The following is a 26,247-nucleotide window of genomic DNA, read 5'->3' on the forward strand; positions in this document are numbered from 1 at the left end:
CAAAGATAGTAAATTGATCTTGAGTGAAGTTTCTTTTTGTCAGCACAGAAAATGTGTAAGAATAATTAGTATGAATAATAGTTTTACTGTACATACTGGTGTTAAATATTTTACTGTCACTATGTGCAAAAATTATATATATTTTTTCCAGTGGCTGTCATTTCACTGTAGTAAATAGAAAATAATCTGACCTATTACACTTATATGTTCATGTGTTTGAAACATACAATAAGCAACCGTTAAAACACTGTAATTTATATTATTTACATAGAAAGTCAAATAAATCTCACTTTTACCATCTGCTGTTGACAAGGACCTCCATGCTCTCTCTGCCCCTTAAAGGACAGGTTCACAATTTTTCAAGTCTGTCTTAAAACAAGTCAGATGCCCAAATGAACACTGGAACAGGTTTTTCTCACTGTAATCATTCCCGCTGTTCATATTAACCATTAGAAGATCCCTTCATAATGCACTTACAATGTGGGGGGCAAAATCCACAAGCCTCCTGTGCAAAAATGTATTTAAAAGTTTATCTGAAGCTAATATGAAGCTTCCAAATGAGTAGATGTCTTTCAATGTTATGTCAATCCCTTACAATAATTAATATCAAGTATGGACATGAGGAATGATTACAGCGAGAAAAAAAACTCTTTTCATTTGGGCACTTGACTGGAAAAAATTGTGAATCTTTCCTTTGAAGGTTACAGCTCAGGCATCTCAAAAACGCACCACCTCATAATTGCAAGATTTCCGACGGTCTGTGAAGGCAGCATTAGGTCCATCCATGTAGTACAGTTGTTCTGTGGAGGAGGGCCGACAGCTGCGCGGCAACGGACACCGGCGATCGGTCGGTTGGTCGACGTCAGAAGTTAACAGTCGGTACTGCTTCTGTGGATGCTTGATTTCGCCTCCCGCTAACGACAACAGGTATGTTAACGGGTATCTAACTATAATGTATTGTGTTGCAATGACGACACACACAGTCGCATCTTTTCCGTGGACGTTAGGAAGCCTGGCCGTTTGTGCGTCGCTAACTACATGATAGGCTGGGCGCTCGGCTAGCCAGAATTAGCAGCAGCTAGCGTCAATAATCAAACCTAACGACTGCTAAAGTTTGCGGTATCGTTCATAAATTGGTTTTGCATAATCGAGGCATTATAGCTAGTGTGGGGTTTTTTTCAGACATAGCTAATCATAACACGGGTCTGATAATTAAATACGTAAATATCACTAACGTTAATATTGTCACTACTGCTGTATCAAATTTTACTTTGTGCTCACGATTCTTGGCGTCATTTTAATCAAGGTGTAACTGTTACCTAGCTACAATACCTTAGCCCCTTATTTGCAATTCCCCAAATTCCTCTGTCTTCTCTGTAATTTGGGCAGAAAGACCTGAAGGGTCACCTCAACTTAACTGTCATTTGCTTTGTTTGTTGTCACTCTGCTCTCCTGGTTCATGGAAGTTGTCCCAGGTTACAATAAACCTCATGTCATAGTCAGTGATACAGTTCATGGCTTCACCAATGTTTCTTTATAAAGCTTAACTTGCACATTAGCTGCTTACAAACAGAAGTGAAACATTAGCCCTGATTCATAAAACACTGACAATAAATAAGACAGAGTTATGTGTAGTTGAAATCTCTAGATGTAAAGGGGTTTGTACGTAACCAGTACAGGAATTAAAGGGATTTTGGGGTTTACAGGAGAGTCCACTCAGTTCCACTAAAAGAGAATCTTTATTTACTTTATTTATATACAGAGACAAACTTACAAAGTTTTTAAAACCACAGCAAATCTTAGAGCATCGTAAAATTTGAAGAAGTAATTTAAAAGATGATTTTGCTAGAAATTCACACCAAGGGAGCTCCACAGCGAAGGCCAAGTCACCTTGTTTTTAGAACGACAAGAACCGGAAGATAAGGAAGCCTTATCCAAGGATGTCAAGCTTCTGAGAAACTAATCTTACTGTAAATATTGTGAGTAATATTTTAATGTCAAATCTAAAACTATGTGTGTAACCAGTGACGAGAGTCAGTGATAGCACTTTCTTAGAGTCGGTGAAAGGTTTCTATGTCATTTTCAAAGTCTGCAAATGATTAAAAAAGTAGCTTAATTTTAGCTGAGTTCTTCAACCAGAGTAAACCTGATTGTGCCAACCAAAAGAGGAACTGAAATATCAGCTAACCCAATAAAAGTATCTCAAATTTTTAGGAAAAATGTAACATTCAACATCTTAAGGACACATTGACTTTTGATAGATGATTTTACAGTCAAATCTGCTTTATGTGATGGTGATATCAGCAGCTATGAATGAAAGCATGTCTCAGATGGCCAGCATATAACCTTGACTAATAGTACTGATTGTTCTGGTTGTGCAGCATATTTGTGAATTTTGTGGTGAATTCAAACACAATTCAAACAATATAGCCTACCTCAGAGTACCTGAAATTATCTGAGGTATGTTTCCAATATCTGTGTCTTAAAATATGTAATTAATCCTTTTACAATATGAGTATGATAACAGAAACCTAAGATAAGATATAACATTTTTACTGCATAGTATTGTATACAAGACTTGGGTTTTTTTTATCTTTTCCTCATACCTGGCAGGAAACAGTTAGTCACAATAAATCAAGATAAGGCAACGCTTACTGAAACACGTCTGCTGCTGTCTGTCTGTCTGTGTGTGAAGTTCCTGTAACTCTTAACTGGACCTGGACAAAGGGTTACAAAACAAACGATGATTATAAGAGAAGCCCAGGAAACATTTTTGCTTAGTTTGTTTTATCAACGAGGCTTTCATATCGGCCGGAAACCACCTGCACATTGCACATTTTGTCTATAACGTGTCTCAACAATCTCAACTCTTCATAGGTGTTGATCTTTTTTTACCTGGTTTACACACGCTGACCCTGCCTTCCTCTTTCCTCTCCTCCTGCTCTGAACCCACCATCTAACATGCTGATCCGTTCTGCTTTCTGTCTGGCAGTTTTCCATCCATCTGTGCTGGTGGAAAAAAAAAAAAAAAAGAACAAAATACAATGTTGTTTTTTTAGTCCTTACATCAAGCGAGTAATTAAAATACAAGGCTGTCTCAGTTCTTCAGAAACCCTTCACTATTCATAGCCCCTTCCCTTTATTAAATTATTCTATATCTGCAGCCCTAATCACAAAGATGTCATTGTTAAGCTTTTGTCATTGTCTGCCGGTCTTTTTTTATAACACATCTATAAAGACGTAAGCTCTGTGAGTGAATTGGGAATCATAGCTGCAGAGATGTTAATGATTACCACGCTATCATTGCAGATTAACCTCTCAAAATCAGTCCAGTCAAAGGGATATTGGTTATAAAATCTAGTGGGACCAGCAAGTGGCTCTTTCCGTGTGTGTGTGTGTGCAGTTAGTGCTTAACTGAGCAGGTGTGTGTTGGCATTCACATAAAGGAGCTGTAGTGACCAAGGCTGAAATTGACTGCTGTTAGTCCTTGGCACAGGCCTGATTATATCTGCCAGATCTGACCTAAAGAGCAGGACCTCAATGGGACCTGGGGACCATGAGGGAATTACGTGTGTGCGTGTTTGCCATTTTTAGGCACACAATACGAGCAGATGTCGCCTCCGCAGTGGTGCAGTCCAGTGTCAGAGTGACTAAACCTCAGGGCATCATAGCCTATTTGTGGGGGAAAATCAATTCCCTTTGTGAAGAGAAGCAGTAATTGCCTTAAACAAAAAAAAATACCCAATGGCATCAGCAGCCAGTCAGCGCTTTCCCATCAAACTCTATCAGTTTCAAGCTGACTTTGCATCTGAAAGGAGTCAATAACGTGTCTTTTGAGCTTCTCTTAAAATGCTCATGCACAAGATGGATGCGTTTTCCAGGTATACACACACACACACGCACACACATTTTGCAATTCATCATCAGTGTGATGAATCATCTTCACAGCACTTGCTACCACCTCACTTTCCCATCAGCTGCTGCGGTGCCACTGCACGTCTGCGTCGGGATCACAAAGCATAAGAGATGTTGCTGCAGGCCTCTTGCATCGGTCTCTGTGTTTATTTTTCTTGTTGACAGTTTGCATGCAGTTCTCGGTGTCCCGTTGTTAAGTGGGTCATTCATGGTATAAAAAGCAGCTGTTGAGATGTGCCCTTCGTTGTTTTCTGCCCCCTGGGTACCTAAATGTCACAGTCGAGGTCTCGTCACACGTATTGTGTATTATTCCTAAACCCAACCTCCAAGACCAGGCAGGCATTTCTCTGCAGCATAGCAGTGCATTTGTGCTCTTGATATCAAAATAATACCTTTGCATGAGCAGTCTAGCTAAAGATTGTTGTCTTGCAGAAAATTACAGAAACCTTAGCAACCTTGAACGCTATATTACAATCACGTTGAACCTGAAAGACAGGTAAACCAGTGTATTTGCTGTATAGTATACAGCAAATACTTGGTTATTAGTATACAGTGTAAACTAATCCTGTATGTTTATGTTGCCAATGAACTACCTGACACTGGTTTTGTTTCTCCATCTTGGAGGGACTGTTGTCAAATGTTAGCAACTGTTAGTCACTTGAGGATATTAATTATTTGTGTATGTTTTCCATCTTCACCTAGGTAGACAATGTGTTCACTAGTATTGTTGTGCCTAAGGTGGCGTCTGAAGTTAGACACTCAGTTCCAGGGCTGCAACTAACAATTATTTTCATTGTCTATTATTTTCTCAATTAATTGATTAGTCGCTCGGTCAATAAAATGTCACTGTTTCCCAAAGCCTAGGATGCAATGTCTTGTTTTGTCCTGACAAACGATCCACAACCCAAACATATTCACTCTGTTGTCATAAAAGACTAAAGAAACCAGAGTATTCACAATTAAGAAGCTGGGAGAAGAGAATTTTAGTGTATTTTTTTCTTTAAAAATAACTTGATAAATCCATTATCAAAATAGTTGCAGATTTGACTAATCGATTCAGCTCTATGCAGGTCCCTCTCCTTCTGTCAGTTACTGTAAATCTTTTGTTTGTCCTCTCCCTCTGTCCCTCTTACCATTCACAGTAATCATGGCAGAAGCCCACCAGGCGGTGGCCTTCCAGTTCACCGTCACCCCGGAGGGCATTGATCTGCAGCTGTCCCACCAGGCCCTCACTGAGATCTACCTCTCCGGTGTGCGCTCTTGGAAGAAGCGTATCATCAGACTCAAGGTACCTCTCCTCTGTCCGTTATACCTGCGGTCTGTCTTGTTTGTTCATGGGTAGCCTGTGTCTGCGTCCCAAAACATCTGTAATAATCACAGCCATGCTTACAGTGTGCCTCTTCTTCCTTGTTATTACTTCTTTTCCTCCTTTCTGCATGTCAGCACCTGCATCTGTCTCAGAGCTGAATGCAGGGCAGCTGTTTCGGAGCTAAATGCAGAGCAGAATGCTGTTGGCCTGTCCATGTTGTGGTTGTGGGTGTTTTAGTTCATTTTCTGCTCATTTTACTCATTTTGCAGGTTTGTATCTTGCTTCTTTGCAAGTTGCAAATTTTCACAGCTTCTTAAAGAGTCTGTTTGTTTATTTTCTACCTTCCAGATAGAGTAACCTTCAGAATATACTTGAACTTGACACATGTATAATTTACTTGTACAGTCATTGAAACAGTCACACAAACTGTGCAAATTGCAATTTTAGTTGTAGTTTTTTAACTACAGTCTTTTAATTGCTGTCCTTTCTTAATTTGCATTGTTGTGTTTGAGCATGAAATGACGTTATTGTTTATAACACTGTAAACTGGGTGCTCCTGAAAAATAGTTTGCTCTCTGTGAGTTTCTTCCTGTTATAATGTGCGGACTTCATCATCAATCAACAATGAACGCATTACGACTCACTCTTTGTGTGAGAGTGTACAAGATTATCCTCATGTCTTTGTTTGATCCTCACGTTTGTCACTCATTCATCGTTAGAAGAAATGCTAAAAAGACTGAAGATGGACGATACCAAGTTTGATTAGCACCTGCTGCAAAGGTCTTACTATAAATAACATTTCCATTGCCATTCATTTGTTGTGTAAATAAAGTTAATGTGTGATACCGACCTAAATGCAGTTAAGACAATCAGAACGAAGCATTTACGTGACAGCTGTTGCCGTAATCTGATTGTACGTAAACTATCAGTGTGCACATCAGCTTACTGGCTGTTAACAGGAAGAATTGAATTTCAAATCAATTTCTCTTTCTCACATTCACAGAACAGTGTGATAACAGGGGTCTATCCTGCCAGCCCTTCCTCCTGGCTTTTTGTGGTCATAGCAATCCTGGCTACCATGTACACTCGCTCGGATCCCTCCATGGGACTCATAGCCAAGATACAGGAGCACCTGCCAGTCAGGTAACACATCTCATGACTCTAATAAAATACAAGCCTATCTAGCACCTAAAGTGGAAATGGCACCAGACGAATGCTCTTAAACTACTTAAACTACTGTACCACCAAAGGTGAACTTTACTTGCTTCTTTCTCTTCATATAAAACCAAAATCTTCCAGTCACTGTTCTGTTTTCTCCCCCTTTCCTATTTATCCATCGGTCCATCTTCTCCCACAATTCCCAGCCAGTCCATGAGTACCCAGTGCCAGGCGGTGGTGTCGGCTGTGCTCTTCAGCACCATGCTATGGCTCTTGCTCATCTTCACCATGCGCCTATGCCTCAAGCAGCTCCTCTCCTACCACCGCTGGATGTTTGAGCAGCATGGCAAGATGTCCAATACCACCAAAGTCTGGGTGGTCAGTGTTCATACCTTTTCATGTCCTCAACTCTAATTTAAAATGTTCGCTGTCCCTCAGTTTTGTGGTCTTTGGTGTACAGCCTGAGGTGACACTTTGATATATTTATTTATACGTAGTGTATATATATATACACAGTTGGATAAAATTGAGCTTTTGTTTTATATAAACTGTATATGTTTGATCTTGTAATCTAATGTTCAAAATGAACACTGTATATGCTTGTGTCTGTACGCCAGGCGCTGGTGCGGATCTTTTCTGGCAGAAAGCCTCTGCTCTACAGCTACCAGGGTTCATTGCCAAACCTGCCTGTGCCTGCCATCAAGGACACAGTCAAGAGGGTGAGACGTCGCATGAAGCAAAGGAAATAAGGAAATGACAACGCACCAGATAACTGGCCCTAAAGCAGATGGATCACTTTCTCACATTCATCCTATCTGCCTCAGTTGCAGCAAATTTCCTTTTGTTTTTATCCACGTTTGCTTATCTGTCTACAAGCTAGTTGAGAAATGTGTGAAATGCAAGGCATCTATTCTTCTAAATTGAGATTTATTTGACAGATGGCAGGAGATAGAAATGAGCAGAGATGACAGAGAAGGTGTCAGTGGGATTTGGTGTTTATATCAGCAGAAATAGATGTGGTTGTAATGGTGTGAGCCTTGCCCATATCACCAACTGTGGGAATTAGCTGTGTTAGCTGATCTTTATGTATTCTATGTATTAATACTGTTGTTTAAATAATGCTTCTTATTATTTTGTTCAAATGTGTATTATTTGGCATATGTTTCTTGTTTAGTACTTGGAGTCAGTGCGACCGCTGATGGATGACACAGAATACGAACGCATGACCAAGCTGGCTGCAGAGTTTGAGAGCAGCCTCGGTAAACGCCTGCAGTGGTACCTCAAACTCAAAGCTCTCTGGGCTGCCAACTATGTAAGTGGTCGACCACAATGGCGTGTGAAACTGCGGCTACTTAAAATGTCACCTTAAAATGCCTAGAGCAAATTTAAAATTCCATTAACAATGTATATCTTTGTGAGGTTCTGTGCTTTGAATTATTTATCCTGTCTGAATATGTAAGTGATGTGACTGCTCGTTGGCTGCAATATTGCAGTATTAGCTTTTAACACTAAGCTTTTTTTTTTTTTTATTATTCATTTCTGTGTTTTAGGTTAGTGACTGGTGGGAGGAATATATCTACCTACGGGGACGGAGCCCAATAATGGTCAACAGTAACTACTATGGCATGGTATGAAAATCTCTCTATGTCTGAATCATTTGTGGGTGACTGTTTGCCATGAGGAGGGAAAAATAATTGATAATTGTGTGTTACATTAAATCTTAACTGTTTGTTAGACTGAGACAGGTACTCTCGTTTTAGTAATTCTGGAAAAGTTTACCGGCAGTTTATGTGTATTTTAAACAACAATCTAGTTTATATTCACACAGCTCCAAACATTAACTTGACTTCTTACTTAGCTACTGTTTTTTTTCTATTCTGCTAACTGAAACTATCTACTAAAGGAAGGAATCTCTGTCTGTATGTCCTTCACGTATCTCTTGAGTCAATCTTCGGATAGACTCCACACTTGGCGGGGGCATTGCTGGGGAACAAGGGGAGTGCAGTGTCAAGTTTGGTGCAATTTGGACACACGATACGTTTAATATTAATAAACTCCACTCTGTGTAGGTGCAGGGCGGCGCGTCAGGGCTTTGCCGACTGACCCCAACAGGGAGAGAACGGAGACGAGGCTTGACACAAATCAAAGAAAAGTGCTCTAAAAAGAGAAAAGTAGACCACGAAAACAGCTTTTAATCAAGAATGGACACTCTTAGCCCTTGTCTAGACAGAAAGCGTAGCATTAGCAGCAAGTGGCTACACAGAAGGCATTCAGGTACATTGGTGACCATAGGTCACCCATGTTTTAGAGACACTCTGAGCCCAATACACAATTAGTGTAGTTACGTGTGTAAAATGGAGAAAATACTTCCATGGGAATTTTCCAAACCAGTTTGTCTCATATGCTCTGAGACCATGGCGATTGTGAAGTGTCACTACAGACAAAGCACAAATCTTTGGCGCAAACATACCCAATCAAATCCAACCTGAAGGCACAGAAAATAGGAGCCCAATATGATCGATCCACTTTATTTTAGGATGCACATTATTTTTAAAATTTAAAATTTTTAAATGCTGCCCTTATTTTACTTGACATGAGAGAAGAACATGTAAACTAAGAGTACTTAGCCTGTTATTTATATAATCTGTGTATAATAGCGTATAATAATCAACTATTAATTTTTCCATGCGTTAAGTAGCAGCTGGAGGCCAAGCAATTGGCCCGTCCCAAATAGGCACGTTTTAAACAGTCACTGCACTAGTTGGGAATAAAGGGACATGTTCACTAATATTAATGGTAGCAGCACTGTTGTGCTAAATTAATAATCTCAAGTTTCATAGGACACTGGTAATCAATGCTCCACTAATGTTAATATTTCTTATATATGGCTTCAAAAAACATAACATCAACTATCTCCTCAAGCATGTCACATGAATGTGACTTGTGCTTTGACCAACGGCAACTGTAGCAATGATAAACGTGTAAGACAGAGTACGTCAGTCATGCACATCTCACCCAAACTTTCTTAGAAGGACTCAAAACTGTGACCTTTCACTCACAATCCTGATTCCCAGCATGCTGACAAACTATTTTTTTAGATGTTGTTTATTCCTGTTTACCCTCCTCCTGACTTCCTCTTTCTGTTCTCTCCCCCAGGACTTCTTGTATGTGACACCCACACCCATCCAGGCTGCCAGAGCAGGCAACACCATTTATGCATTCTTCCTATACCGCCGCAAACTCAACAAAGAGGAGCTTAAACCTGTGAGTTTAACCACCAGTCAACCCCAGCTGCTCCATATACACGGAGTCATTCATTATTCATATCTCTTTGCTATGGCAACAACCAAATTCTGAGACAATTTCTTTCATTTTCAGGGTAAATAATCTGTGTAGACTTATGAGGCCATTAGTATGTGTTATGATTGTTTTGACTGTGTGAGCAGCATCCACCTGTCAGTCTTTGTGTGTCCTGACTGTTTATAGTAGATAACATGTGCATCACCATTCTTTTATTTAGTTGTCATGTGTATGTGAAGACATTTCCCTCATGTTCTCACACCATGCTCATCTCTCACCCCTTCCTCTTGTACTCTTTCAACCTCTCTTTCGCTTGATTCTGCATCCCCCCCCCCCACCCGCACACTGCTCTCCTTATGCCCTCCCCTTCGTCTTCTCCTCTCCATCTCCCAGAGTCGTATACCAGGCACTGTCATTCCTCTGTGTGCAGCTCAGTGTGAGAGGATGTTCAACACCACACGCACTCCCGGAGAGGAGACTGGTAAAGAGACTGACATGTACATACACTTAGACACACAATGTGACAACATGAAATTCACCCGAGTGATGATCCCCACCAGTTTCATAGGCAGCGATCCAAACACACCACTGCTTCAAAGATGATGAGGCATACTGAATGTGTTTGAACCCTCTGGAGTTTAAGTGTGGGATAGAAAATTGTGTGAAAGACAAGTGTGTGTGTGTGTGTGTGTGTGTGTGTGTGTGTGTGTGTGTGTGTGTGTGTGTGTGTGTGTGTGTGTGTGTGTGTGTGTTTTTTTGTTACCTCTTTGGGACCTTTTCCGGTATAAACACCAACCTTGTCGGGACCAGTAGTCCTCATGAGGACCAAAGCCTGGTCCTAATGAGGCAAAACATCATTTCTGAGGTCCTGGTTAAGGTGAGGGGTAAGGTGTGAATTGAGGTTATGGTTAGAGTTAGGGTTTAGGCTAGGCTGTCCACAATGAATGGAAGTCAGTGCAATGTCCTAACAAGGATAGCTGCACAAACTTGCGTGTGTGTGTGTGTGTGTGTGTGTGTTCTCTGAAGCAAGGCGTCTGAATCACTGAGTCATAATATGTCTGCTGTGCAGTCCATCTTGTCATCTCTCATCTGTCTCTTCTTGCCTTCTGGTCTCATCTCAGGTCTGTCTGGGTTGCTGGAAAGCTTCTTTCTCAAACTAACGTCTGTTTTATCTGCTCACACATTTTGTTTCTTATTTTTTCCCTCCACTCTTTCCTGATTCCTTTTTTTTATCCATCATTCTGTCATCCTTTTTCTGCCTTACTTTGCTGTTTTTTGGACCATCCTTCTTTTATCCTACTCAGTGGTTGTTGAGGTCTGCAGTTCCTTGCTGTTCCTATCAATTTGAGCGGATGTTTGACACTTGTCGAATCCCTGGAACACTCACAGGTAGTTTTTATATTTTTACACAACTGGACCGATCCTATTTTTAGATCAATAAAATGTATTTAACATTTTGTACTGTGTGTAATTCTAGTGTACAATTAAAATTGGACCCTACAACCTCTGTGTATAGTCCCTCATGTTTATGAGCCAGTCATTTTCAATCAGAAACGAGAATTAATCGGGCACACCTCCCATGTCTTAATTTCTCCACTTGTTAACTAGACCTTTAACTATCCTTTTAGAGTTATTTCATTCATCCTGGTAGCACAATACAAAGTCAATATAAACTCTCAGTTTGAGTTGTATTGTGAATAGAGCTGCAACAATTTATTGATCAGTCAATCAACAGAAAATTAATCGGCAGCTATTTTTTAAGAAAATATGCTAAAATTCTCTGGTTCCAGCCTCTTAAATGTGAATATTTTCTGGTTTCTTCATCCTCTATGATAATAAACTGGATATCTATATTTAGTATTGTAGTTTGTGGACTAAAGAAGGCATTTCAGTTGCATGTTGGGCTTTGGGAAATTGTGATCAACATTTCTCACCATTTTCTGATGTTTTATAGATCAAATGACTAATCGATTAATCAAGAAAATAATTGACAGATTAATTGATAATAAAAATAATCGTTAGTTGCACAATTGGTAGTCGGACCATAATCCTTTAGCTTTCTTCTATTTTTAAGATGATTTGTAGAGACATGATGAGACACATGCCGTGTTGTTTAACAGGATGTGTCGGGGATGTTTTGATAATATCACAGGCATCTCTCTGCATGCTTGAATTTGTTGTTGGTTTATCTTAATGCAATGGAAGTTGGTGAAGGAGGCTTCTGTTTTCAATGAATTTTAGATTCAACCACAAATTGTACTTGGAAGTTTTGGCCACTTACTTAAGATCGCCTCAACTGTAGTTGTTTAGGATGTGGGGGTGTTGCTAGTTCACCGAGGGTGGGGATCTTTGGTCAAATGGTGAGCTTTGCTTTCCCAAAATATTACAGGTACAATTATAAGCAGTTCTGCCAAACTACAACGTATTAAATAATTTCATCCAATTAGTGTCACAAGGGAATATCAGAAATTCTGCCAGCTCAACTAAAACTGATGATACACAGTATAATGCAACCTTAAAGATAAAAGATATGAAAATGAGAAAGATCCTTGGTTAAGTTTTCCACCATGCTAGTAGGAAGGACAAAAGTGCTGAGACTTTGAGTAAACCTACGCACAAATAACACTTCAAATCCTCAATACTAACTTGGAATAGAGAATTCTATAAAGCAGCTACTTACTATTCATATTGTATATAAAACAGCTCAGAATCTAACACATGAATGAATAAAAGAAATTAAAAGTGCCTCGGCCTTTATTAAAATTATATTTGGACATTTCCCCCTTTCTCTTCTGCTTGAAGACACAGTGCAACATTGGCAGGACAGTGACTACGTTGCGGTGTACCACAGGGGACGCTACTTCCGGCTTCGGGTGTACCAGGCGGGCAGACTCCTTTCCCCCAGGGAGATTGAATTCCAAATTCAGAGGATCCTCGATGACTCTTCGCCTCCTTCCAAAGGAGAGGCGAATCTCGGGGCTCTGACCGCTGGTGAAAGGTTGGTCTGTCAAACCACCGATGTTGAAGATGATTGGACCAAACAGCACACTGCATCCTTAATGTACTGTCATCATTTTCCAGAATTCCATGGGCTAAAGCCAGGATGAACTATTTCAGCAGCGGGGTCAACAAACGCTCTCTGGACTGCATTGAGAAAGCTGCTTTCTTTGTGACCCTAGATGATGATGAGCAGGGCATGATGGGAGATGACCCAGAAGCTAGTTTGGATCGCTATGCTAAGAACTTGTTGCACGGGAAATGTTATGACAGGTAATTTTACCCTAAACCTCTAAACCTTGGCTTTTCAGCATGATTCAATAACAAGTTTTTCTTATTATAAAGTAGAATTTTTACCACAGTGTTCAGTCATTATCTTTGTCGTCATGCAGGTGGTTTGACAAGTCCTTCTCAGTTGTTTTCTACAAGAATGGAAAGAGCGGTATTAATGCAGAGCACTCGTGGGCCGATGCACCAGTGTTGGCACACTTATGGGAGGTAAGATGCATCAAAGAAAAGTAGGCTGCACTCCATCATCATCTTGCACTTACAAGAGCCCATAACTGTTGTGTGTTTTCAGTACGCCCTGGCCACTGACAGCTTCCAGCTCGGTTACAATGCAGAGGGTCACTGCAAAGGAGAAGTGGATTCATCACTACCAAGACCGCAGAAGCTGAACTGGGAAATCTCTCCAGAAGTTAGTTGTCCAATCACACATTTTCTTCAAGTCTGTTTTTCAAATGATGAAATTACTGTAGACATCATAATCAATATCAGGCTCATACTCCAATTATTAATAGTTTAATAATTGGAGTATGGAGTATAATAAATAACATTCTGTTAATTGGTTTAAAATTGGCGAAAAAGACACTGTTTCAAAGATGTTAAGTCCTAAAATCCTAACCAGACTATGGCCAATAGCTGTGTTGCTCTGTGTACGTACAGTAACTCTGCAGTGGGTTGATGTTTGTCTCTCAGATAATCTTGTACTCTACTAGTTAGATGCCTGGTTTCTTTGACCCTGCAGTGCGGAACTTTTAAATATAAATGAAAGTCCATTACACTCAAGCCAAACAAGTTCACATAATACTGATTAAACCTATCACCGCCAGGTAGATCACTATGTATTTCACAGTACACACAAGTTTTTAATCTGATGTTGGGTTTGACATTCCCATGCTGGCAAAATGAATGCATACTGACGATGCTCTATGGGCAGAGCATGCGCACCAGAGACTTCTGCTGGCCAGGCAAGCTAACTGGTCAGCTCTCTGCTAACTTGAGTGTGGGTAAAATAATTTAATCGTGCGGCTCTTCTAAACTTTCCAAATGTCATTGGACCAAATGGATCAAATTCTGATAGTGAAACGAGTCATTTCGCAGAGGTTGTGTTGCTCAAAACAATTAATCCATTGTTTTACAGCCACAACAGTAGGGACGGAGTAGGCTACAGCGGAGCCTATGACATAAGCACGTGTTAACTGTGTTTTTGTAATTACTCTCACTGTCAGAAGGGGGAGACACTGCAGTCCTGCACTGCAGGTTTAAATATCATACAGATTACATACTGAGGCCTATTAACATCTCCTTCCTGTGTAAAATCTTTTTCCAGCCATCTAACCAAGAAGTTTTGTTTTTTTTGCATAGCAACAACAGTTATATAATGAAACACAGTATTAAAATAGTAATGAGGCCATAACATAAACTTTTTAACACCTGGCTAAATTAAAGCAAATTGACTATTTTGAGACCTACGATGAATTTGAACATGATGATCTCAAGGATGTATTACAATGTTGGACTGTTAGGCTGCTGTGAATGTATAGAAACACCATAGTTTTAGAGGAATAGTTCAACATTTTGGGAAATATGCTTATTTGTTTGCCTGCAGAGTTAGATGAGAAGATCAACTCTGCTCTCATGTCTGTCTGTACTGTATGTATGTATAATATGAAGCTATTGTGAGCAGGGGGTTAGCTTAGCTTAGCATAAAAACTGAAAGCAGGAGGAACAGCTAGCTTGATTCTATAAAAAGATTTTAAAAAATCTCCCTTCCAGCACCTCTAAATTCTACAGGTTATGTGTTGTTTGTTTAATCTGTTGAAATTGTGGTTGCCGGGCAACCTCACAGTGATAAGACTCTATATCTTCATATTTTGCATACAGACATGATAGTGCTATCAATTTTCTGTCTTAACTTGTTAATAAAGCAAATAAGCTTTAAGGTTTGAGTTGGAAATACTGCTGTGCTTGAAAATGATGATTTGGACCAAAAAGACAAAGATTTAGCCAACTGATGCTTACAGTATACTGCATGTTCATGAAACATGTAAAAGTGGGTGGTAAAAGGTGAATCCTTATTTCTAATCGTATGGAAGTGTGTCTTATTCTTTTGAGACCACAGTTCAATGGCATCTCAGTCCCGCTGATGTTAACAGTTTGGATGTGTGTGTCTCAGTGTGAGGAGCAGATATCCCAGTCTCTGGCAGTGGCCCAAGCCCTGGCTGACGATGTTGACTGCCATGTTTTCTCCTTCCGAGAGTTTGGTAAGGGGAAGATCAAGAAGTGTCGAGTCAGTCCAGATGCCTTCATTCAGATGGCTCTTCAGTTGGCCTACTACAGGGTGAGGATGGTTATACCGTTAAGAAGATGTACATGCATCAGCACCAGAGTCATCCGTCTCTTGTTTTGGCACTTTACTCCAGCACATTGGATCTGAAATGAAACCATGACAACAAAGGTCTACACTGAGTGATCCAGTTTGGAGTCGTACACTCTGAAACACCACTAATGCTCAAAGTCAGCTCTTCAATTTTGTAGTTTCATTTTAAATCCAATAAGATGGAGTACAGAGCCAAAGTAAATGTCTTATTATCCAAGTACTAAAATTCACGTTTAATTGTGTCAATATCATCTGTTGCATGTGAGTTTTGTTTTTGTGTTCCAGGCGCGGAGGACGTTCTGCTTGACGTACGAAGCCTCCATGACCCGCCTGTTCAGGGAGGGCAGGACCGAGACTGTGCGCTCCTGTAGCAATGAGAGCAGTGCCTTCGTACGAGCGCTGGAGGGTGGAGAGGTGAGACCATGGAAACTGTCTCTAGATTTGATCATGTCTGTTCAGTGTTTGTAGATGTTTTTTTGGCAATGACTACTATTTTCCTGGCATAACTCATGCAGTATCTGTTTTTACCATTCTCCCCCAGGCAGCAGATGTGTGCAGGCGTTTGTTCCGCGCAGCATCAGAAAAGCACCAGCATCTGTGCCGCATGGCGATGACTGGAGCTGGCATCGACAGACACCTCTTTTGCCTCTACGTGGTGTCCAAATACCTCGGCGTGGAGTCTCCTTTCTTGAAAGAGGTTTATTCCTTTCTTTTGTCACTTTATTTCGCATCAGACTGTCCAGTTCATTATGACTATTTATCTTTTTAGCAGCTCAGCAGACTGACGCTTCATGTGGGTGTTTCAGGTGCTGTCTGAGCCCTGGAGGCTGTCCACCAGTCAGACTCCACTCCAGCAGGCGGAGCTGTTTGACCTGGTTAACCACCCAGAGTACATCTCCTGTGGAGGGGGCTTTGGTCCGGTCAGTGCTGAAATTCAATTTTCATTTTACACCATACGGTAGCTTGTAGGATTATAGCATTAGTGGAGACTCTTTAATGCTTTCTTCCCAATAGAAACCACCTATTTTGATGGCTGTACGCAATCTGAGTTTTGTTAAATATCTCATATGCACAATAACATGCTGTCTTGCTGTCTTGACACTGTGTGAATGTATGTAAGCAGATATTTGTGATAATTTTGTACATGCACTTCAGATGAGGCAGCCATGAAAGTGAAAGTATCGTCTGTATCTGTTTCAGGTGGCTGATGATGGTTATGGGGTGTCCTACTACATCTATGGAGAGGATCTGATTAATTTCCACATCTCCTGCAAACACTCATGTCCAGACACTGTAAGTTTCATCGAATTGTCAAACTTAATGACCCCCTCCAGACATGTGTTAAGATATATAAAAATAAAAGTTAAGTCGTCAAATATTTGCTCCTCCTCCCTCATTGAAAAATTCAAAATCTATGAATAAGTTTGTATTTTTCACTTCAAAAGTTTATGTGCTGGACACAGGATGTCTCCTACTCCACTGAAAAGTTCAAGTGTCCACATCACATTTGTGTAAGTTGCACACTGGACCCTGATTGGCTCCGAACTACTTGTGATGTCACAAATCATGCTCAGTGAAACTCAAACATTCAACTGAACAATAAACTGTAACTATAAGCACATATAAACACATTTTTGAGTAGGGGGGGGACTTTGAGCTGTGTAAGAAAAGATGAAATAGTCTCCCAAACTGAAAGGAAGCTGCTGAGTTACTACAGAATCCTTAACTTGCAGAATTTTTAAGTTGTGCATGACAACTTCTGACCACCAAATTGCTACTATTTACTTGCTGACATTATACTTTTTTTCATAGACTTTTGTTATTTGCAGTCTCTCACCCAGACAGTTGATTTCCTTATTCTTCATTCTGTGTCTCCCTTCTAGGACGCCCATAAGTTCGGTGCTCAGATCAGAAAAGCCCTGCACGACCTGGTACAGCTGATTGGCCCCAACCAAAGAGAGTCCAGCAAAACAGAAAAGAGTCAGCCCGAGGTCAAAAAAGACCTGTAGACCGATGCTCAGGGAAAAAGGATGATGAAGGGAAGGTTTGCAAGTATAAGGCCGTATTCAGACCAAATCAGGCATTGCGGCAAAAACTCAGTCCTCCCTCTCATCTGAATTGGGCAGTGCTGCACCGGGCCTGCAGCGAGAAAGTTGATCCAGAATCAACTTTTGGAGAAACGCAACCCGACACAGCTGGCGATCAGACTGATCAGACCTATAAAACCCTGCCATGAGGGAGGACAAAGACATTACTACTACTACTACTACGTTAATTTGTTTGATAATGTTAAAAGTAAGGTTAGAGGAGAGAAAAAGAGAGAGCTGAGAGCACCAGCGAGCAATGGAGAGAGAGAGCAGCTGTGGTCGAGCGAGCTAAGGAGTGAATGAAGAGAGGGAGCAGTAGTAGCGAGAAAGCCAGCTGAATCAAATCAATAAAACTTTATTTTCTGATCGTTTCACAGCACTTACGTTCTAGATCACAAATAAACACGCCCACACACCTCTGTATGACCCTGCAGCGATGCACCGCAACACCTGATTTGGTCTGAATACGGCCCAATTGTTACATTATGGAGAGTGGAAAGCTGGGGGTTTTCCTCAGGCATCGGAAGAATTTTATAGCCCACCTGATAATATTCAGGAGACAGCTCAGTGGGGAAACTGGTTAAAGTGGGGTAATGTTTTTACTGATATGCATCCGTACTTGTGTGCTTGTGTGTATTAGCTGTGTGATGAGTGAAAAGGGAAAAGGTCCATAGAATAACAGATCAAGAAGTGTGATTCAAGTACAGTACGGCTTATTTGTTTAGTATAATTTTTTCTTTTCCTTTTTTTTTTTTTTGAAGAAGCCACTATGAATTATCCACTTACAAGTTAGGGTAGAACTTCCTAACACTTCATGTTATTGCAGGGAGTAATTTAACATACGTTCAAGTGCAGTATGTTTTCGACACCATTAAGTAATCTGAACATTTTGTGCCACTATTTGCTGCTGTTGAATTTGTTTGGAAACTCTTAAGCCGATGTGTGCAATACATATTGAAAGCAGACATGCAGGACTGCTGAGGTGATGTCAGTTTCTACCATCTGAGTGCAACGTTGCTGTGACACCAGGTATTTTAAAATCTTGTTTACTCATAATGTATTAATCTGCTTTCACCAGCAACCAATGATTGTAACGCTCTGCTGAGAATGCCAGGCTGTTTATACAAGTAGTGAAATGACACAATTTGAATACATTTGTAGGTTGGCATTATCCAATAACCTGATATTACATTTTAGTGCCAACTCACACAGAAAAAATAACTTTTATTTTATGCATTCAAACTGTACAGACAGCATTTTGAATATACATTTTCCTTCAGTGGTCAGTAGGCATTTCAAATTAACCAAGTTAAAAAATTGTACTGTAATAAACTCCAGTTATTTCACTGCCATCTAAGTATTTAATCTGTTTTGTATATTTTATTTTTTATCACTGTGTTATTAAACAAGCACCATAACAATGCAAGCTATATCTATGAACATGTGCAGGTATTCAGTCTCAAGCAGTGCTACAGGTCTGATGTGGATTACATGTTAAGTGACATTTTGTGGTCGAGGATGGTGTTAACGGTGATGCAGATTCCTCTGTTATCCTTTATTGATTATGGCATTTTCTTGGTTTGTTTTCACTCCAGATCAGCTGAGCTTGTCGCATTATATTGCTGTTGTCAACCTTTTTTAATGCAAAATTACAAAGATACATAAAGTCATTCTTAAAGAAAAAAAGAGTCTCCAGTGTGTTTTTTCTCGCTGTCTTAACATCTGTGTGTACACCGTCAGATACATATCACTTTATTCATAACATACAAAAGCCAATTGGATGCTGTGAATATGTAAAGATTAAAATATTTGGAGAGAACAGGAGAAATTAAAAGAAATTAAAGACATACTAAAGTGATTATGTATTGCACTTTCATAAAATTGGAGAACTCACTTTCAACAAGTCATTATGGTCTGAATCACTAAATTTCGGCCTTCTAATAAGTGCGCTTGTGGTCATTTAGGAAATTGTTCAGTTAATAAGATTTGAAGACTTATTAAGTAGGCTTTGATGTCTGCCATGCCAGTTGATTGACAGCTGTGATTGACAGTTCACTCACCTGCTGCTCTCCCTAGCTGCGGGACTTGCACTTGCAATATTTATGAGTAAGTTTAATGTTACTTAATTATGATACCTGCCCAGTCAGTACAATTTAGCTAAAGTAGATAAATTGGTGGAGCGTCCCTTTAAAGTTCCACCCAAAATCTATTAAACACATATCCTCTGCATATGCTAAATATAAGGCTACAGCCAGCAGTTGGTTAGCTTAGCTTCTGGTGTCTCTGCTGGTTGCCTGGCAACCTCACAATGACAACAAGACACCAGGAAGTCACTGCTCTCAGCCAAGAAATAGTCCAGCACATAACTCCAATAAAAACAACATGTCCTTCTGTCACCCCAGTTCCTGTATGGATTAAATAAAAGAGATATAACGTGTTAATTTGTGAGCTTTAGCGGTGCTGGTAGGCGGATTTTGTTACCTTCAGACTGAGCCTGTTTTGCCTTTGACAGGCAAAATCTGTGAGAAGCAAGTGTGGTTATGTAGTCTTAGATATATGTAGTTTTCCTGCGAAATAATATGTTTTCAGGTATTATTGACAAGTTGGTAAAGTAAAGTTATTTCCTTGCTTAAATCACCTTTCAAGGTTTGAGGCTCAGCTATATTGTAACTAGGATTGCACATTGAAATGCAGTTGTTACCAAGACCAAAGGTACCACTGATGTTGAAAGCCTTTCTTTCCTGGACAGCATCCCTTTGTGTCAGCTTTTTACTCTGGCGAAAATTGTCTTGTTTTTGCCCTGTTCTCTCGCTTCACTCTCTTTATCTGAGCTCCTGCCACCTGTCTTTTTGTCTCTTGTTTCAGCTGTGAGGTCACCAACAAACCCCTCGCTCATTATCCTGCCTGTCTGACTTCAGCTTATGCCTCACAAAAGCCAGCAATAATCCACTTATAGTCCCTTTCCTTCTTTTCTAAGTCACTTCCTTGTCACCCCACAGGACCCCTTATATAAAGCTTGGTCTCCCCTCTCTAGTTGTTGCTCCCCTTGTTTTCATCATCAGTGAATATCCCTCACTGTTCCTACACAGGTATGTTTTTTTGACTTTTCTTGTGTAGTTATTGTTGTAAACCGAGGTGTTTGAAATATGTGACCGTCTAGAAGCAGTTTCTATCTTTCTGGGATATGTGCAGTCAGTCAAATGTTAGTCAGTAACTGTATCAATCATCAAAGTAGTTTGGGCTTCATTTGTTTTAGGGAACGTCTTTTATCATTCTTATCTGGCACAATCTTTAAGAGCAGTATAGTGCCCCATATTTATTATTCTACAATTTCTGGTGAATGTGCACACTACTGGGTTTGATTACGCTGTTTTTTATGGACTGTGAATGTTTTAAATTACATTTTTGTTAGATAAATTTCAAGGCTGTGAAACACTTGGCTCAAATGTGTTTCTTCAAAGCAGCTATTATGTGTATTTAAAGAAAAAAAAAAGAAAAAAAACAATGGATCAAATGACTATGTAATGTGAAAAGGGTCACTCATACTGATGAACCCAGATGAGTTACCACCCGACTCAGCTCTATCAAGCATTTAAAGGGGACATATTATGTACATTTACAGGTCTATATTTTTAATCTGGGGCTTTACTGGTATATTTTTGCATGATTTACAGTTAAAAAAAAAACGTATTTAACTCATACTGACACTTTACGCAGCCCCTCAGTTCAGCCTCTGTCTGAAACAGGCTATTTTAGCTCCTATCTCTTTAAGGCCCCTCTCCCGATGAGCCCACTCTGTTTTAAGAGGCCAGCTCTTGGAAGCTACATAAACAAACCATGCAACAAACTATAGTAGTAGCATTTCACTACATTACTACATTTACTCAAAATGTCAGCTTTTCAAATACATTTCTACATGTTCGAGCCAAATCCGATGTGAAGTATAAGAGTGAACAATGCTAAAAACACATGGAAAAACTTAGCAACAACCTTAGCAACAGAGGCTATGGAATGGACGGCTGTTTGTAGGCATGTGTGACGAGCTGATGTCAGCTCGGCAGTAAGTCAGGAAAGAACCAACCATTTGCAAACAAAATGTTCAGATCAGGTTGAAGCTCTGGGTTTTGACTTGCAGGGAGTATTTCTACATCGCCTATGTTAACCCCAGGTTTTGGACCTTTGACCATGTTTAGCATAGATATCCGACACCATAACATAATAACAGAAAATCACAAAAAACATAATATGTCCCCTTTAAGTGTCTTTCAGCTCTTTGTTTTGATTTCCAGGCCACAGCTTTACTGTTTTGGTTCACTCTCACAGCTCTCATAGCACTGTTTTCAACTGCGGCAGGTAGCTGTTTAGTAAGCACACTATGAGACAAAATTAGCAACTAGCTTGCTCGCTGCTCATCAGACAGATATTTCCCTCAGGAGTTGGTGGAGATTAAAACAGAGCTAAAAGTAGTGAATAATTGACTTAATATTCATCATGTGGCCAGAAAGACAACTCCAAATGAATGTTGTTCTGTATCTGCTTGATGTGTAAATATAGAACTCTTTGCTAACATGTTCACTGTATCAATTTAAAGGATGATAATATATCAGAGTTGTTTCTGCTGCCTCCTTTAGCTCAATTTAATATACGTTTTCCATCAGTATTTGCCATCTTTAGATACTATGAATTCCACCAAATCTCAATAAAATTCTGTGTTTTTTTCTTTAACAAAACACAACAGCACTTGAATTTGAACATGGGACCACTTTGTTGGTGGGTGTTGATAACATCTCTGAAATTAGGAATGCTATACTTGGTGCCCTTGATCTCTCTGTCCGTCTGTCCTGCTGAGTATGACTCTGTCAGTCAGTTTGGCCAGAAACACTGAACAGCGAAGCGACGTGATGAATTCCTCTCCCAATCCCTCATCCGCCTTTTGTCCTTGTGCCCATGTTTATTCAGATTCACATGCTCATGCTCTGAGATCTTGGCTAAAAACTAACTATGAAGGGATCTGAGAGACTGGGGCGGCCTCAGTACTTGATCTGTCATGTTAATGCACTCGAAGTCAGGCAGTCTGGGAAGGCCTCCAGTTGTTTGCATTGAAATAGTGCTTTGAAAATTGGTCTATTGATGGTGTGTCTGGCCAGAAAAAAACTTAAAAAAAAACTGTTTTAGCAGATAACATGCAGCTTTTCAGGCTGTTTCGACTTGCACTTGTTGTAGAAATATACCATTTCTTGTAACAAGTCTGCATAAGTTATGGTTGGGAATGCTATATTATATTATATAATATTTACAGGACTCCATTCACATTGAGATATCCCTTTAGTTCAGTGAGGCTGTGAATAAATCAAATGATAATAGAGGACTTGGCTGGTGTTAATAGCAGCCAGCCGGCCAGCCTAATCTCTCCATCCCACATTCTCGCCGTAAATCAAATTAAAGAAGAAGGATCGGCCACCTGATACGTCGCTCTTATCCTGGGTAACAGGACTCTGTTCCCGCCTAGTCCCTCTGGCCTCTTCTATTCCTAGATCATTAGCCACAAATGGCCTTTCCCTAAGCACCGACGTACGTTCAGTAATACTTTGCCAGTGGTCACACGCCACCTCACACTAAGTCATGCATTTTGTGGACTATTTTATGTTCTGACATCAGGAGATGAAAGCATGCTTCTTTTATGACTGTGGATGTGGATTACAAACATATTAATTCATGTTAAGTTTTAAATTGAAGATATTAATTGTAAACATACACTGAATACACTCAGATTAATTCAAAATGTAATCATTTTATAAGTATATTCAAGTTAAAGTTTGTCAAAAAAAAGCTTTTTCAAAAAGATTTGTTTCAGGCAGTTGAGGATTTGACATCCTCTCCTCTGGTTAAAGATACAAGTTTTCGTTCATCCTAACTACTTGTTTGCTGCTAAAATCCCTCCAATCATGTATGTTTGCAGAATTCATTATGGATAATGTGATCATGTTATGATCATGTTGTTGGAAAGTCCTGAACCAATTTTGTGATGTAAGATGTATTTTATAAATTCATGCAACCTTTTTAGCTGAACTACATTTAAAAAATCATAGTACTGCATATTATAAGAACTTTGGTATATTGTAATACAGTACTGTGTGTCCTGTTTGTGGTTCTCTCTGTAGCGTCACAATGTCTGATTTTGAATATCATGGGTGAGTCCATCCTGTTTCTCATTTCTAACATTTTCTACGTACATAAATTATCTTGTTTTATATCACATCTGATGAAATGTTAAATTCTTTCTTATTTAGAGGTCATCAAGACGGTAAGGCCATTCACTTTTTTAATAAATGTAGCTGTTTCATCTCATCTCTTGTCAATCACTCTGATCACTGTCACTCATTCCTCCCTCAGAAGAAGATGAGGAGCAGGGAGAGGGAGGTGAGAATGTGATGATTTAGAAATAACACCATTTCTACCAGAGGCAAAACAACTTTATGTGAATCTGAATGATTTTAACAATTTTACAAGTATCCTCACAGGTGAACCTTCAAAATGTAAATATTGATTTACATACTGCCCATCATCAGTAGCATGTAAAGCACACAAATATGAATTTAAAACCTTTTAAACTGCCAAACTGTAACAGCAAATAAAGTGCAGTTTGCCTATAGGGCAGTGCATGAGTCATGGCCATTTACATAAATGTGTTAAAACTCAACTTTATTCATATTCCCTCATGACTGTTTCTTTTATTTGCCTGTTCAAGCTTAACTGTTGTGTTTTTTTTAGTTTAACACTGTGGTTTATGAAAATAATCTGGTTTACTTTTCATGTGGTTATTGATTCACTTTCTCTTCACTATTCTGGCTGTCATGTTGAAGGAGAACGACCCAAATACAAGTGAGTATTTACATGGTACTGAATTAAAACTTGATCAATCACAAAAAATGTACAGTATATGTTGATCTGCCTTCCTGTTATTTTACAGGCCAATGGTCTCACAGCTCGGTGCCCCAAAAATCCCCGAGGGAGAGAGGGTTGACTTTGATGTATGTTCCCCTGAGTTTGTTGTTAATAGAAAACGATTCAGGCATCAGAAACAGCATTAATGAAACCTGATATGTGTATGCGCTTGTTCCGCAGGACATCCACAGGAAAAGGATGGAGAAAGATCTTCTGGAGCTGCAGACACTGATTGATGTCCACTTTGAGCAGCGGAAGAAAGAAGAAGAGGAGCTGATTGGACTCAAAGACAGGATTGTAATGCCTTTTCCCATCTGTTTGTCTGGACAAAGTTTACCTTAACTGACCATTGAGAGTAACAGTAAGTGATTAATGAGCCAAGCGGACGTGGTTTTTCTGTTTTAGGAGAGCCGCCGGGCAGAGAGAGCTGAGCAGCAGCGTGTGAGGGCTGAAAAAGAGCGGGACAGACAGACAAGGATTGCGGTGATTAACAATTAATTTTGTGTTATGTATGTTGTTGAGTATGAATGTTTTGACCCTTCACCAAATAAAAGAGCAATTTAAAAGTAAAGATGACTTTACAGGAGGAGAGACAGAGAAAAGAGGATGAGGAGGCTAAGAAGAGGGCAGATGATGAAGCCAAGAAGAAGAAAGTGCTCTCCAACATGGGGGCTCACTTTGGAGGGTTCCTGGCTAAGGTCAGCATAATACCTTTGTAGGCAGGTTTTTAGATGTGTCACTGTAAACTGCAAGTATGTGGACCACTCCACATGATGGTTTAGAGTCCATGTGTCTAATCCTTTTAGATATTGAGATGTGTTTGATTGGTGCAGGTGGAGCAGAGGCGAGGCAAAAAGCAAACCGCGAGGGAGATCAAGAAGAAGACTCTGGCAGAGAGACGAAAGCCACTGGCTCTTGAGAACCTGAGAGAAGATGGCCTGAGGTCAGTTTAAGGCTTTGATGCTTTTTTGAGTTTTTTCTCTTGACAAAATTGGAAGGAAGCTGTGAAAAATAAACATTTATTAGTATTTAAACCAGCTTTATGTTATAGGAATGGCAGCTTTGTAATCCTGGCAAATACTATTTAAATTAGCTGGTGTCCTTTCATTAAGATTTTGGAAATATTTGAGCTCTACATAGAAAATTTAGGCCCTGTGTTGCATTTTTAGACAGAGAGCCAATGAGATGTGGGAATGGATCTACCAGCTGGAGTCAGAGAAATTTGACCTGACTGAGAAGATGAAGAGGCAGAAGTATGAGGTGAGCCGTTTAGCTGAAAATATACAAGATCAGCATCTAGAAAACAGCTCATTTGTGATGTCAGATTTGAATCTGTGTGTTTTATTTTTTTTTCCAGATCAATGTCCTCCTGAACAGAATCCAACATGCTCAGAAATTGTGAGTCAATCTGCTTGTCTCAATCCACCATGACACAACTCTCAGCCACCACTAAAGAGAAAGCACAGCACAGCAGAGAGCTGCTTTGCCTCAACTATGCAAATATATCACAGATGGATGGCAGCCACACACGCACACAGGAAATGATAAACTTGCAGCTCTTGAACAGGTGCTCCACTTTACAGCTGTGGAGCACACACACCATCCCTTTTCAATTACACTCTGATTAGCAAAATGTATGGTTCATAATCTACTCAAAAAGCTTTTCTTGTCTTGGTGCAGCAAAAAGGTCCATGGTAAGGGGAAGGTTGGAGGACGCTGGAAGTGAACTGACACACTCAAAGGGCACAAAGGAAAGAAGATGACTGTTCACCGGTGTCTGAACAATATTGCACCAAATTTGCAGTGTTCATCACTTTAGCAGAATGAGATATAATAGATTTTTGTGTGGCATTTACTGAAATGTATCCACTTTG

The 26,247-nt window shown here is 39.9% G+C and overlaps 2 protein-coding genes and 1 long non-coding RNA gene across 3 annotated transcripts; all 3 read left to right on the forward strand.

The window, feature by feature from the left end:
• The first annotated feature begins 771 nt into the window (after window positions 1-771).
• On the forward strand, window positions 772-18,963 carry LOC137171728 (carnitine O-palmitoyltransferase 1, liver isoform-like). Its single transcript, XM_067575806.1, has 19 exons — window positions 772-927; window positions 5,058-5,203; window positions 6,228-6,367; window positions 6,589-6,760; window positions 7,000-7,101; window positions 7,557-7,694; window positions 7,933-8,010; window positions 9,539-9,646; window positions 10,076-10,163; window positions 12,485-12,680; window positions 12,764-12,952; window positions 13,072-13,177; window positions 13,260-13,376; window positions 15,138-15,302; window positions 15,627-15,755; window positions 15,883-16,038; window positions 16,148-16,261; window positions 16,542-16,634; window positions 17,225-18,963. Exons 2-19 carry the CDS (start codon window positions 5,063-5,065, stop codon window positions 17,348-17,350), a joined length of 2,358 nt encoding a protein of 785 aa, XP_067431907.1. The 5' UTR covers window positions 772-927; window positions 5,058-5,062; the 3' UTR covers window positions 17,351-18,963.
• A 1,207-nt stretch (window positions 18,964-20,170) lies between these two features.
• Window positions 20,171-23,852, forward strand: LOC137172771 (uncharacterized). Its single transcript, XR_010925051.1, has 4 exons — window positions 20,171-20,517; window positions 23,590-23,619; window positions 23,719-23,732; window positions 23,822-23,852. It is a non-coding gene; the product is annotated as an uncharacterized lncRNA (long non-coding RNA).
• Window positions 23,853-24,399: 547 nt separating this feature from the next.
• On the forward strand, window positions 24,400-26,185 carry LOC137171797 (troponin T, slow skeletal muscle-like). Its single transcript, XM_067575927.1, has 8 exons — window positions 24,400-24,459; window positions 24,554-24,670; window positions 24,779-24,856; window positions 24,958-25,071; window positions 25,207-25,316; window positions 25,543-25,633; window positions 25,731-25,771; window positions 26,054-26,185. Exons 1-8 carry the CDS (start codon window positions 24,403-24,405, stop codon window positions 26,097-26,099), a joined length of 654 nt encoding a protein of 217 aa, XP_067432028.1. The 5' UTR covers window positions 24,400-24,402; the 3' UTR covers window positions 26,100-26,185.
• The last annotated feature ends 62 nt before the right edge of the window (window positions 26,186-26,247 follow it).

Source organism: Thunnus thynnus, chromosome 20 (assembly GCF_963924715.1).
Source record: "Thunnus thynnus chromosome 20, fThuThy2.1, whole genome shotgun sequence".
Lineage (NCBI taxonomy): Eukaryota > Metazoa > Chordata > Actinopteri > Scombriformes > Scombridae > Thunnus > Thunnus thynnus.